The sequence below is a fragment of the Nycticebus coucang genome, chromosome 3 (assembly GCF_027406575.1).
Source record: "Nycticebus coucang isolate mNycCou1 chromosome 3, mNycCou1.pri, whole genome shotgun sequence".
In the NCBI taxonomy this organism is placed as follows: Eukaryota; Metazoa; Chordata; class Mammalia; order Primates; family Lorisidae; genus Nycticebus; species Nycticebus coucang.
Window position 1 is genome coordinate 68863231 of NC_069782.1, and position 14254 is coordinate 68877484.

General features: G+C 47.3%; 1 protein-coding gene across 2 annotated transcripts in view; it reads right to left on the minus strand.

The window, feature by feature from the left end:
* NOTCH3 (notch receptor 3) overlaps positions 1 to 14254 on the minus strand; it is a 37638-nt gene that overhangs the window by 3961 nt on the left and 19423 nt on the right. For both annotated transcript variants that reach the window (XM_053586550.1, XM_053586549.1), the window contains 7 exons: positions 12463 to 12795; positions 10062 to 10216; positions 9555 to 9777; positions 8470 to 8554; positions 5455 to 5617; positions 3685 to 3989; positions 3271 to 3418 (listed from right to left, as the gene is read on the minus strand). In XM_053586550.1, the coding sequence (XP_053442525.1) occupies positions 3271 to 3418; positions 3685 to 3989; positions 5455 to 5617; positions 8470 to 8554; positions 9555 to 9777; positions 10062 to 10216; positions 12463 to 12795 (1412 nt within the window). The remainder of the gene's footprint in view (positions 1 to 3270; positions 3419 to 3684; positions 3990 to 5454; positions 5618 to 8469; positions 8555 to 9554; positions 9778 to 10061; positions 10217 to 12462; positions 12796 to 14254) is intronic.

A 14254-nucleotide genomic window follows, 5' to 3' on the forward strand; every position in this document is an offset into this window, starting at 1 on the left:
AGCCAAGAGGTTGAAGAGGAGGATCACTTGATCCTAGGAGTTCAAGGTTACAATGAGCTATTATTAGGCCACTGTACTCCAGCAGGGGTGACAGAGCAAGACCCCATTTAAAAAAAAAATATATATATATATATATAAATATAAAAAATACGTATATATATATGCACATACATGAGAAGAAAACATGGTAGTCTTCATGACTTTGAATTAGGCAAAGGTTCTTAGATATAACATCAATAACACAAGCAACAATAACAACAAAATGGATAAATTAGACATCATTAAAATTAAGACTTTTATAGACATCATCAAGAAAATAAAAAGAAAACCTACAAAATAGGAGAAAATATTTATAAATCACTTATTCAATTAGGCATTAGGGACTTACATCTACAATACATAAAGAATTCTTATAACACAACGATAAAAGGACAAATAACTCAGGCCGGTGCGATGGCTCAAGCCTGTAATCCTAGCACTCTGAGAGGCCAAGGCAGGTGGATTGCCTGAGCTCACAGGTTCAAGACCAGCCTGAGCAAGAACAAACCCACATCTCTAAAAATAGCCAGGCATTGTGGTGGGCACCTGTAGTCCCAGCTACTCGGGAGGCTGAGACAAGAGAATCGCTTGAGCCCAAGAGTTTGAGGTTGCTGTGAGCTGTGATGCCATGGCACTCTACCAAGGGCAACAAGTAAGATTCTGTCTCCAAAAAAAAAAAAAGACAAAAATAACTCCATTTTAAAATGGGAACAGGATCTAAATAGACATTTCTCCCAAGAAAATACACAAATGGCCAATAAGCACAGGAAAAGATGCTCACTATCATTAGACATCAAGGCCATGTGAATCAGAACCACACTGAGTTTTCACATTACAATTCCTTTTTTTTGAGACAGAGCCTCAAGCTGTTGCCCTGGGTAGAGTGCCATGGCATCACAGCTCACAACAACCTCCAACTCCTGGGCTCAAGTGATTCTCCTGCCTCCGCCTCCCAAATAGCTGGGAATACATGCATCTGCCACAACACCCTGCTATTTTTTGGTTGCAGCCGTCATTGTTGTTTGGCGGGCCCAGGCTGGATTCCAACCCACCAGTTCAGGTGTATGTGGCTGGTGCCTTAGCCGCTTGAGCCACAGGCACCGAGCCCACATTACAATTCTTATTTTTCTTTTTTCTTTTCTTTTTTTTTTTTTTTTTTGAGATAGAGTCTCACTATGTTGCCCTTGGTAGAGTGCCGTGGTATCACAGCTCACAGCTATGAGAATCCCTTGGGCACCGTAACCACTATGCTATGGGTGCCGAGCCTCACATTATAATTCTTAGCCATACTAGGAAGCCTATAAACAAAAAGACAAATAAAATAACAAGCGTTGGCAAGGGTATGAGATATTGAAACTGTCACATATGGTTAGTGGAATATAAAATAATGCAACCACTGTGAAAAACAGTCTAGCATTTCCTCAAAAGGTTAAACATAGTTACCATATGACTCAACAATCCCATTGCTAGGTATCTACAACAAGAGTATCCCAAAGAGCTGACAACAGGTGTGCAGACAAAAACCTGTATGTGAATGTTCACAGCAACATTATTTACAGTAGCCAAAAGGTAAACAACTCAAATGTCTATCAATGATAGATGAACAGATAAACAAAATGTGATGTATCCATATAATGGAATATTTTTTAGCCATAAAAAATGAAGTATTGACACCTGCTACACTGGTGAACCTTGAAAAAATTATGCAGAGTGCAAGAGGACAGATACAAAAGGACACACATTGTATGATTCCATTTATATGAAATGTCCAGAACAGGAAAATCCTTAAAGACAGAAAGTAGATCAGTGTGGTTGCACAGGGCTAGAGAGATGAAAGGATTGGCAGATGAAGATTAACAGGTTATAGTTACTTTTTCAGGTGATGAAATGTTCTAGAATTGTGATAATAATTGCACAACTCTGTGATTATATTAAGAACCAATGAATTTTATACTTTAAATGAGTGAATCCTACAGTCTATGAGTATCTCAAGAAAGCTTTTTCAAAAAAAGATAAAACAAAGATTAAAAAATTAAATAAACTAAAATATTTAGTACATTTGCCCCAGCCACATGTCAAGTGTTCAACAGCCACTACATGTGGCCAGTGGCTGTCATGTTGGACAGTGCTGAGAATATTTTCATCACGCACAAAGCCCTATTGGCCAGCCCTGCTCTAGAGGTGAGGTTCTCAAGCAGGAGTGATTTTCCTCCCCCAGGGGCATTTAGCAATGTCCAAAGATATTTGGAGCTGTCACAACTGACATCTAGTGGGTTGAGGCCAGAGATACTGCTCAGCACCTAACAATACACAGAATAGTTCCTCACAACAAAGAATTCTCCAACCCCTCCTTGTTAATATAGTGGAGGGTATAAAGTTTAAAAAAAAATTAAAATAGAATAAAATAAGAATTATCCAACCCCAGTGTCAAGGTGCTGAAGTTGAAAACACCTGCTCCAAATGCATGTGAGTGTCTGAGTTTTTCTATGGCTGGTCAAGGCCTTTTGGACGTGAAGACAGACTGCTGAGAATCTGTAAAGGTCAGGAGGCTCTGCCATCACATGTGCGTTTGGCCAATTTGCAAAATTATTACAACTGTCCAGCAGGTGGCAGTAGAGTAAGTTCTTCTAATAAAGAAGAAGGAAAGGAAGTGTCTCCAGCAGGGGTCCTCAAACTACCGCCCGCGGGCCACATGAGGCGGTGTGATTGTATTTGTTCTCGTTTTGATTTTTTACTTCAAAATAAGATATGTGCAGTGTGCACAGGAATTTGTTCATAGTTTTTTTTTTTTTTTAAACTATAGTCCGGCCCTCCAACGGTCTGAGGGACAGTGAACTGGCCCCCTGTTTAAAAAGTTTGAGGACCCCTGGAAGGAATGGCTCCTTATTCTAAATCCCTAAGTGCCCTCAGTTTTTTATTCCTATGCAGTGTGCATAGGAATTTGTTCATAGTTTTTTTATTTTTTTTTTAACTATAGTCCAGCCCTCCAACGGTCTGAGGGACAGTGAACTGGCCCCCTGTTAAAAAGTTTGAGGACCCCCTGGAAGGAATGGTTCCTTTTACTAAATCTCTAAGTGGCTGCCCTGTAGGAGACTGTGAATCCATATCTGAACCCCCCTTATGTGTGCATGAGCTTCAGTGATTAGGTCCCAATTTAGGTGTGACCTCACACCAACTGCACAGTCAGGGCCCAGGTGACCCAGCCTCCCACCAATTCCTCTCCCAACCTACCGAGCTCATCCACAGCATTGACATCAGCATGGCTGGCAATGAGCTCTTCTACCATCCCCTCCACCGCCAGACGGGCTGCCAAGATCAGTGCTGTTGAGCCATCCGCCATGCGGGCATCCAGGTCTGTGGAACGGTTCCGGATAAGAATCTAGGGGAGACAGAGACAGGATATATATAATAGGAAGAGAGGAGTAATGGCAGGAACAGAGGATTCAGGAGTACACCTATTCCCCTGAAGTCCCCAACCCCTATATTCCTGAATTTGATAAGCTTCCGGGAGCAGCTACTTTCCAGATACTGTACTCCAGTGTAACCCATTTTCCAACTGAGAGAAATGAGCTCTGAGAGGCATCTAAGACTCAAGGGTGGCATGCCTGCCCCAGCTCTGAAGTCCAAAGGGTAGGCCCGTCTTACCTGAAAGACTCCCTGGGCATCGGCAGTGACAGCTGTGTGCAGGGGTGTGCGACCAGAGTGGTCCTGGGCATTTGTGTCTGCCCCAGCATCCAGCAGCCGCTTGGCAGCATCAGCCCGGGCATAGCGGGCAGCCAGGTGCAGGGCAGTCTCACCCGTGCGGTCAGTCCGTGCCCCCAGCTGGGCCCCCTGGCAGATTAGGTCTGAGATGATGCTGGCTGATGTGTCATCTGCCTCATCCTCCTCAGTTGGCATTGGTTCCAGGGACCCCCCACAGAAGGAAGCCAGCATTAGTGGGGTGAAGCCATCTGTAGGGATGAGAGTATGTCACCAGGGAAATGGGTACAGTGGTCTTTCCAGTGAGTATTATCAAGAGCACCATTTTAAGATCAAGTTAGAGACATGAAAGGACAAGAAGGAATGGACAAGAAAGAACCAAAGATTTGGTTTCTTTGTCCCCAGCTGGATTATAACTCTGTGGTGCAACTCATGTTACAGAGTCCCCTGCAGGATCAGGCTTATATAGCCTGCTGGGAATTTGCCTGAGGTTGCACACTTGCTTGACTTCTTTTCTTCTTTGTCCTGTGTCCCCTATTCCCTGTGTCCTATAATAAATCGCAAACCCAGGTATCGTCATCTTGGGTACGGATGCGCAGATGGCAGGATTTACCACTCCTTTTTCTTTTTTTTAAGACAGAGTCTTACTCTGCTGGCCTGGGTAAAATGCTCACAGCAACCTCAAACTCTTGGTTTCAAGTAATCTCCTTGCCTCAGCCTCCCAAGTAGCTGGGGCTACAGGCATGTACCACCAAGCCTGGCTAAATTTTCTATTTTGATCAGAGACAGATCTCACTCTTGCTCAGGCTGGCATGGAACTCCTAAGCTTAATTAATCCGCCCACCTCAGCCTCCCAAAGTGCTAGGATTACAGGCATTAGCCACATCACCCAGCTTTAAAAATTGGCTTTTGACTAAGATGTGGTATACCCTGTAACTTGGTGCAGGGAAAGAATGTACTGATCTCAGGGATAGTCATAGTCCAACCCATGTGACAGTTATATTTTACAATGTAAATTAATAAATTAAATTTCCAATTAAAAAAAAAAAAGAGCCATCCCCCAGGGACATAAAATCTCAGGCTCTTCCAACCCCAGTAGCCAAAAGGACTTCAAAAGCAAGCCATGAGTGCAGGCCATTCGGAGCAAAACAAAATGAAGCTGCGGCAGGAATATCCTGAAATGTGATAAAGATGAATCTAAGAGGCTCTAGACAACATAGTCTGCTACACTCTGTATGAACATTTGCCCTGATTTTTCTTAGGGAGCCTCTTGCACCCCATCCTCCATCCTCAAGTCCTGGGGAGAGCCCAATCCCCTCCCTGGCTCAAAGACAGGTAAGTGGGCCAGGCCTGGTTAATCTGCATATTCTAGCTCAGGAATGAGCATGTGACCCTACTCTGTCCAATAGAATCCATCCTGAGACTTCCACTGGGGCAGCTGAGAAGGTTTGGTAAGGAGGTAGCCAATGGGCAGAGAGAGGAAGACTGAATCTGGGATCCAAATATGTCTGCTGCTTCCAGTTACATAACTTAGTAAATCCTGTTTTACTTAAGCTACTTTGAGTTGGGTGTTTGTCACTTAACAACCAAGAGTGTTGGTTAACACATACCTAAAGAAGTCCTGACACTCCCCAGTTCTCCCCAGAGCACAGATTCAGATATAACCTCTCACAAGAAGGATAGGCATCCTATGGGGTGAGGGGCACCATCACTGACCTGGGCCTCGCACATTGACATCCATGCCATCAGTATCCGCTTCACCCTGTGGTGGTGTCAATGCCATGGCTGGTGCCACCCGGATGTCAGCTGCAACCAGATGGTGTTGAGTCCATTGGCGGCAATCCACAGCCTCCTCAGCTCCCATGCTGGGCTCCTCTACCTGGAGGGAGAGGAACACAGGTTCTCAGATCTCACTCTTGGAGGTTGGGAAAAACATTCCCAGGCACAGGGCTGGGAAGCCCCATAGGTTTCTCCCACACAACGGCCCTGGGTAACCATTAACAATTAACTGCTTTTATAGAGAAACAGGAAATGGATATGCCAGAGCTTAGGGAGCTACTAAGAGGAAGAAATGGGATTTCAATCCAGGTTGGAAGGGAAAGAGAGACTGGAAACCCAAAGCGGGTGATCCACAAAGAAGCACAAAGTGTGGCACTTGTCAGCACACACACTAGACATGAACACACCGAAAATGAAATAAGAGAACAATTCCATTGACAATAGAATCAAGAAGAAGAAAATGTTTAGAATTACATTTAACAAAAGTATAAAACATGAGAACTACATGTCACTGGTAAAAGATGGCTTGTGCCTGTAATCCTAGCACTTTGGGAGGCCAGGGCAGGAGGATTGCTTGAGGCCCAGAGTTAGAAGTTGTAGCGAGCTATGATGAGGTCACTGCAACTCCAGCCTGGGCAACAGAGCAAGATCCTGTCTCTAAAAAAAGAAGTTTTTTTAGGCCAGGCACGGTGGCTCATGCCTGTAATCCTAGCACTCTAGGAGGCCAAGGCGAGTGGATTGCCTGAGCTCATGGGTTCAAGACCAGCCTGAGCCAGAGCAAGACCTCATCTCTTTTTTTTTTTTTGCAGTTTTTGGCCGTGGCTGGGTTTGAACCCACCACCTCTGGCATATGGGGCTGGCACTCTACTCCTTTGAGCCACAGGCACCGCCGGAGACCCCATCTCTTAAAAAAAATTAGCCAGGAGTGTCAGGCGCCTGTAGTTCTAGCTACTTGGGAGGCTGAGACAGGAGAATTGCTTGAGCCCAAGAGTTTGAAGTTGCTGTGAGTTGTGAAGCCATGGCACACTACCAGGAGCAACAAAGTGAGAATCTGTTTCAAAAAAAAATGAAGTTTTTTAAAAATTAGTCTGCATAGGCATGTGCCTTTAGTCTCAGCAAGGTTGAGGCAGAAAGATTGCCTAAGCCAAAGAGTTCAAGACTGCAGTGAGCTATGACTGTGCCCACTGCATGCCAACCTAGGATGACACAGCAAGACCTCATCTCTAAAAAAATATATATATATATACATATATGTATATATGTGTGTGTGTGTGTGTGTGTATATATATATATATATAAATTTTTCTTTGTAGCCCAGGGAGGAACCCAGGGCCACAGTGCATTCGAAATATCCATGATCAATGCGTCCTGCAAATTTTAAAAACTTTTAAAGGAAACATGGGGGTAGAAAGGGGAACTTTCAAGAACCAGTATTAACCTGGAAAGAAGAGAATGGATGGAAGAGGAGAGAAAGGAAGAGACACCCAGGATCCCACAATCAGGAAGTCACATGGACCTCTAACCTGGTAGCCAAAAAATGATCAGGACCAAACACTCACACGCAAACCTATATTTACCTTCACAAGCAGCTGGGCCTATAGCAGGAGCTTGATCAATTTCAGATTCATAGTTCAAAAGGCACACGAGACATTATGGAAATAGGATAGAATATTCTTAGCTAGCCTACCTAAGGATTTGAGAGCTTTGGGACCCCGCAAATTTTAAGGACCCAGGAAGGGAAGTTGAGCTTCATGAAAGTGGCCAGGTGATGCACAGAGAAGCAGAAGGAGTCAAAGAGGATGGGACAGCACTTGATGCGGGATCAAGTTCCAACCCTACCCCTTAGTAGCTGGGCAAATCACATTACAGCAAGCTTCTCATTAGCAAAATCAAGATATCATTATTACACAATGCTAAGGTGTAGTCAAAGCATACTGGACCAACCCTTAAATAATCACTTTGGGATGAAGACCAAAAAAAAAGTCTGGACCCAACAGATTCCTTTAGCTGTCAATAGTAATAGATACCTCCTCTTCACAAACATTAAAGGGCAAACAAAAAGCAGTTGTAAATTAAAGTGCATGTCAATAGTTACTTCATAGGGCCTTCAAAAAGATAAAATAAGATGCTTTGTGTCCATTAGAGATAGTCAGTGGATGCCCAGGTAATGCTAGTAGGAGCCTGTTATAAACTGAATTGTGCCCCCTCTAAAAATCTTATATTGAAACCCTAACCTTCCAAGAGACAGTATTTGGAGATAAAGCCTTTCAGGAGGCAATTAAGGTTAAGTGAAGTCATAAAGATGGATCCATAAGCCAATGAAACTGGTGTCAAATAGGATATACTTATACATACATGCTTATTAGAAGAAAGACAGCAGATGTCTCTCTCTCCCCCACCCCATATACAGAGGAAAGGCCATGTGAGGATACAGTAAGAAAGTGACTATCTGCAAGCCAGGTAGAGAGTCCTCACCGGGAGCCAACCCTGACAGCACCTTGATCTTGGACTTAAGCCACCCCAGTCTGTGGGATTCTGCTATGGCAACCCAAGTTGACTAATATGGAGCCCATGGGTGTGGCTCCAAGGTATTCAGGACCAACTGGGAGCAGGAGCACTCTCAGGCTGAGCATACTGGACAAAGCTGGAACCAACAGAGAGAAAGCAGAGTTGCTATTTCTGAGCCAAGGGGTCTCCTCTGGGAAGACCCCAGGTTGACTTAAAAGCAGAAGCCTGGCTGGGGAGAGGCAGGATGAAATTGGAGAACTTCTGCCCAACCCCAGGGTTCCTTTGAGGCCACAGAGCCATGCGAAGGAGAAAACAAGGTCACAAAGCTGTGACTATTTTCTGAATCCCAGGAGGTGGGGAGAGTAGACTTCCCTGAGCTCTCCCACTAACACATGGGATCCCCAACCAGGATCCTGAGGGCAAGGGTCTGAGGAGGGGCAGCACCTTCAGTCGCTTGGCCTCTGGGCACTCGGTATCCATCCAGTCTGTGGCCACCTCCCCCATCAGACTCTCACCCTTGGCCATGTTCCTGTGGGGATAGTGGGAAGGGAGGATGTGAGAAGAGACACTGGAGGTGTCTAGACTGGAAGGAGGACTTCGGGGAGTCAGAGAAGAAGTTTTAAGGAGGCAAGTTTAGAGGTCTGAAGTTGGGATCAGGGGTCTCAGGTCAGTAGACTGAGGGGGCAGAGTCAAGACACAGGTCCAGTGAGGGGATTCGGTAAGGGGTTGAGAAGTCTTTATAGTCAGGGTCTATGACAGGTAACAGCTGGGTGAATGGAATTATAGAAGAAACAGGAGTGGAATCAGGGTTCTAAACAGTGGGTTATGAGATAAGTGAGTATCCAAACAAACAGCAGGGATTATAGAGGATGATGTCAGAGGTCATGGAGAATAGAGTTAGCTTTATAATATAAGAGTTAACCTGGGAGAGGCAGCCAGGATTGAAAAGGTTGTGGTTGTAAAAAAATGTCGACTTAGAAAAAAAAAAGAAAAGAAAAGATTGTGGTTGGGGTCAGGGGTCAGGGGGTCACAGAGAGGCTTAAATTCAGGATGGGACTGTGATCTTCAGGGGCAGGTAAAATTGGAAGTCAGATCCAGGGTCAAGCCCAGGATTGAGGAGCATGGAAAATTAATGTTGAATTGGGGTGGAAAGGGGGTCAGAGTTGAGGTCAAAGGTGAGGGTGGATTGGAGGCAGAAGTAGTATTGGGGGACCTAGAGGAGTCAGGGGGTCAGGGAGGAGCTGGGGTACAGACAGGGGTCATAGAATCAGCAGTCATGTGTGAACAAATCAGGGTAAAGCCTGAGCGTCTAGGTCAGGGTGAAAGCAGGTAGGATTTGAGTCAAGAGAAATAAGTAATAGAAAATAAAGTCAGGCTCAGGGGTCAGAGGTCAAGGGACTGAATGCTGGGGTCCAGTATGGAATCTGAAGTTAGGGGTCAAGTTGAGGTCCAAGAGCCAGGTCAAGGTGGGGTCCAGGGCTCACGAGGTCCCCATGGTAGGGGACGGGGTGAGCGGACAGGGTCCTCACTTCATGCCCAGTGCATCTTGGCCCACAGGCTCTCGCCGGCCTTTGTGGCCAGTAGCCAAGTCCTTGTGCAGCGCGAAGCCCTCAGGGAACCAGAGAGTGCTGTGCTCACGCTTGCGCCGAGCCACCATGATGCCCAAGACGAGGATGACCAACAGGAAGACAGCGCCTGCTACCAGCAGGGGCAGAAATGGCACGCTTGGCTCTGGGGGCTCCAGAGGCTCCCCTGTGGGCAGAAAGCAGAGGGCGAGACTTCAGCCAAGAGGTGGGGCTTCAACCATGGAATGGATGAGGCTTCAGCCACAGGGTAGCGCTTCAGCCAAAGGGCAAAGTTCAACCATGGGGAGGGGCGTCAACCACAGGACCCTACTTCAGGCATAGGGTAGGGCTTCTGTCATAAGAGCAGAGTTTCAGCCACTGGCTGGGCCTTCAGTCACTGCCTGGGGCCTCAACCACCCCTCCTCTGGTACCAGCATTTCTGCCCTCATCACCCTGGGGGCCAGGCTGCACCTCGCACATCCCGCAGTGGGTACGGAAAGTCAAGGCGCTCCACCGCTGACAGCGCTCCCAGGTAGTCAGCAGCACTTTGGGCATCAGGAAAGCAATGGTCATTCTCGGGGGACTGCAGGCAGAGTCGGTTGTCAATCTCCAGCATCACTACAGAGCTGCGGTGACAGCAGGGAGGGACCAGAGGGCTCAACAGTTGCTGATACACTCCCTGGCACCAACACCCACCCTCCCTCCCCAGCACAAGTCTCAGAAAAGCCATCTCCACCCACCATGTCTCCATGGTCCACCTGGCTCCTAGCTGATGTCCAACCCAATGCACCTCCAAACCTATCTTGCTGTGGCCAGTCACCCCCAAGCCATAAATCCAATGGACGTTGTTTTTACATCAACATCTCAGTAACTTTCTTCACCCACTCTAGTGGCTGGGCTGCTGCATTCAACTCCCAGCTACTATAAATGTTGGCTTCTAACAGCTGACAGTTGCTCCGTCTCTGGATGACCCACAGTGGGTGCCAAAAGTCAAGGTGCTCAGCAATATGGGGACTACCCCACTTGGGAGGCAACGGATACACCCTAAGGCATGCCGCAGACAGTAACTAGCTGAGATGCAAGGTACAAAATCCGGAAACCCACTCTGAGGTGCTATTACACTCCAGGCCTCCCATGAGATCAGACTTGGGCCAGCTTCCAGCTGGGGCTACCTCCTTCCTTAGTTATCCCCTGTCCTACCTCGTTGCCTCACTATTCCTTTTCTTCTGAGAGCAACCTCCCTCAAATACATTACATGGTTCTGAATCCCCATCTCAGATTCTGCTTCCAGGAACCCAACTTATGACCCCTCACTTTCTCTACATTCCCTCCTTCATCTGCCTTCATTGGGATCACTTGTCCTGATATTGAATTTCTATCTCTCTATTCTTTCTCTTTCTTCTTTCTTTTTCTTTCCTTTTTTTTCCTTGAGACAAGTTCTCGCTCTGTCACCCAGGTTGGAATGCAGTGGCCTCATCATAGCTCACTGCACCCTCAAATTCTTGGGCTCAAACTATGCTTCCCAATTTTTCTTATTTCTGTCTTCAATTCCCAGCTACCTCCTGGAAGGGTCTTCCTGATATCTCCAGATCCCTCACATTCTTCAAGCCCCAAAGTGACCCTGGTTTTTCACCCTATGCCTCTATCGCTCAGGCATCTCAGCCAAGGGCTGGTACCTCAGCCACCTTCCTCCATCCCCCGACTCCTGCCCTCCCCTCACCCACACCCCAATATCTCTAAAACCCAGCTCTCTTCTCTGTGTTAAGGTCACGTCCTTCTCAGGCTTCTCTGTCTCCTCAACAACAGCCACACCTCCCTCATGCCCTTCTGGTCCTCTACCAGGCCATGAACAGGATAATTTTACATTTTGCATTTCTTCTGGATTTTGAAGGGGGGTGGTTGTTGTCATTTTGGTTTTGATTTTATTTTTGTTTTTTGTTTTTTCTTTCTTTTTTTTTTGTTTTTTAGTTTTTCTGGGCTATGTTGCCTAGGATAGATTCTTGGGCTCAAGTGTCAAGTGATCCTCCCACCTCAGTCTCCCTAATAGCTGGAACTACAGGGTCCCACCACCACGCTGGCTCTATTTTCCATCTGTAGTCTGCAGCTACTCTAGAGGCTGAGGCAGGAAAATGGCTTGAACCCAGGAGTTTGAGTTTGCTGTGAGCTAGGCTGATGCCAAAGTACTCTAGCCTGAAGCAACAAAGTGAGACTCTAAGTAAATAAATAAATACAAAAAATAAACCAAAAACTAAAAAATCATCCTTACACATGACTTTAACCACTGCCAAACTACCTCCCTCTCCAGAAGGACGCAGAGCTAGACCTGGGCAATTCCATCCCTCTAACAGCCCCCTTCACCTCTGGAGAGAGGCTTCAGCCAAGGCGGGGTTTTCAACCATGCAATGTAGCTTCAACCCCAGAGTAAGGCCTCAGCCAAAGGACAGAGTTCAACCTCTGGGTAAGCTTGCTAGTATCTAAAAGCATTGTTGGTTGTTGGCTATCACAACTAGGAGGCGGTGGTACTGGCATCTAGCAGTTAAGCGAGTTAAAGAGAAGAGATAGGGGCGGCGCCTGTGGCTCAGTTGGTAAGGCGCTGGCCCCATATACCGAGGGTGGCGGGTTCAAACCCAGCCCTGGCCAAACTGCAACCAAAAAATAGCTGGGCGTTGTGGTGGGCGCCTATAGTCCCAGCTACTCGGGAGGCTGAGGCAAGAGAATCACTTAAGCCCAGGAGTTGGAGGTTGCTGTGAGCTGTGTGAAGAGAGAGAGAAGAGATATACACAAGACCTGGATCACTGGATCACTGGATCACTGTGCGCCGCCTGCTGCGGCCCTCATGGCGCCTCTGGCCTACCCAAGTGGAGTCACTCACCCGATCACTTCGGGAGCCAGTTCCCGACGGCTTCGGGGTTCGGAGTCAGGACTGGGCCGGTGGTAAGGGAAAACCATGGCCTGGCCATGGGCATCCAGGCGGAAGCGCAGAGAGGTGCGCAGGATGGCGCTGAGTCGCTGCAGGAAGTCAGCGCTGGAGCGCAGCAGCTGCTCCGGGGGCAGCAGCACCGTGAGCACCAGCACACCCCGGGCCAGCAGTGCCGGCACCTCGCTGGCACAGTCCAGCCCATCCCAGCCGCACTCCTCAGTGTTGCAGCCCTGGTCACAGCGGCCATCGGCAAAGTGGTCGGCGCAGTACTTCTCGTATACCGGGCTGGGGGCAGAGAGGGCCCGAGTCAGAGAGGCCCCATTCCCCCTCACCCCCGCCACACACACACACACCCATAGAGCATGAGACTCCAAACAATGCTTAATATGCAGTAGAATGTACTGGTCATTGCCAGGCTTTCTGCAAATCTAGTCATTCGCTGGCAAACTATAATAAACCAATAATATTTATTAACTGCCTGCCATGTGCCAGGGATGGCTGTAGGCACCAAGAATATAGCCCAGCCACAAATCCTTGCCCAGGTGGAGTTGGCATTCCAGTGCATGGAAACAGACATTAAAGAAGATAAATGGGGCTCACCTATGGCTTAGTGGGTAGGGCACCAGCCCCATATACCAACGGTAGCAGGTTTGAACCTGGCCCTTGCCAAACTGCAACAAAAAATAGCTGGGCATTCTGGCAGGCGCCTATAGTCTCAGCTACTCAGGAGGCTGAGGCAAGAGAATCGCCTAAGCCCAGCAGTTGGAGGTTGTTGTGAGCTGTGACACCATAGCACTCTACGGAGGGCAACAAAATGAAACTTTGTCTCAAAGAAAAAAAGAAAAGAAAATGGGCAGCGTCTATGGCTCAGTGGGTAGGGCGCTGGCCCTATATGCCTATAATGGTGAGTTCAAACCCAACCTCAGCCAAACGGCAACAAAAAAATAGCCGGGTGTTATGGCAGGCACCTATAGTCCCAGCTACTTGGGAGGCTGAGGCAAAAGAATCGCCTAAGCCCAGGAGTTGGAGGGTGCTGTGAGCTGTGTGATGCCACAGCACTCTACCCAGGGCAATAAAGTGAGACTCTGTCTCTACAGAAAAAAAAAGAAGAAGAAGATAAATGAGCAGAATACACAGCATTTCAATAAATACTAAATACAAACATACACACACAGCACTAAAAGGAATTAAAAGCTAAGGGAAAAAAATCAAACACAGGAAGTGCCAGGGGTGACCAGGGAGGAGCTCACTGAGAAGGTGCCACCTTTTAAGCAAAGACTTGAAGGAGGTAAGGGAGGAGTCATGTGGCTTCCTGAGGGAGGAGTTTTCTAGGCAGTGGGAACAGCCAGTGCAAAGGCCCTGAGGTGGGACCAAACCTGAAGAACGGCAGAGAGGCTAAGGTGGCTGGAGCAGAGTGAGCAAGAGAGAGTGGGGACAGTGAAGATGGTAAGATAAAAGGGAGGAAAGGGCTGCAGGAGGGCACACAGGGACAGAAGGACCAGAGCAGAAGAATGTACATATAAACTACATGGAACAGATAGAGCTCATGGACAGAGAGAAGGACAGAAGAGTGGTATGAATAGATAGGCAAGGCATGTGCAGATGGAAGCCATATTGAGGGGCAAAATGGCTGTATGGCAAGACAGAGGGGCACACAGATGAACAGGTGGGGCACAAGGATGGACAGACACCCAGGCAGAGTGGACGTACAGACAGACAAACGGATGGACAGATGAGGTCTAAG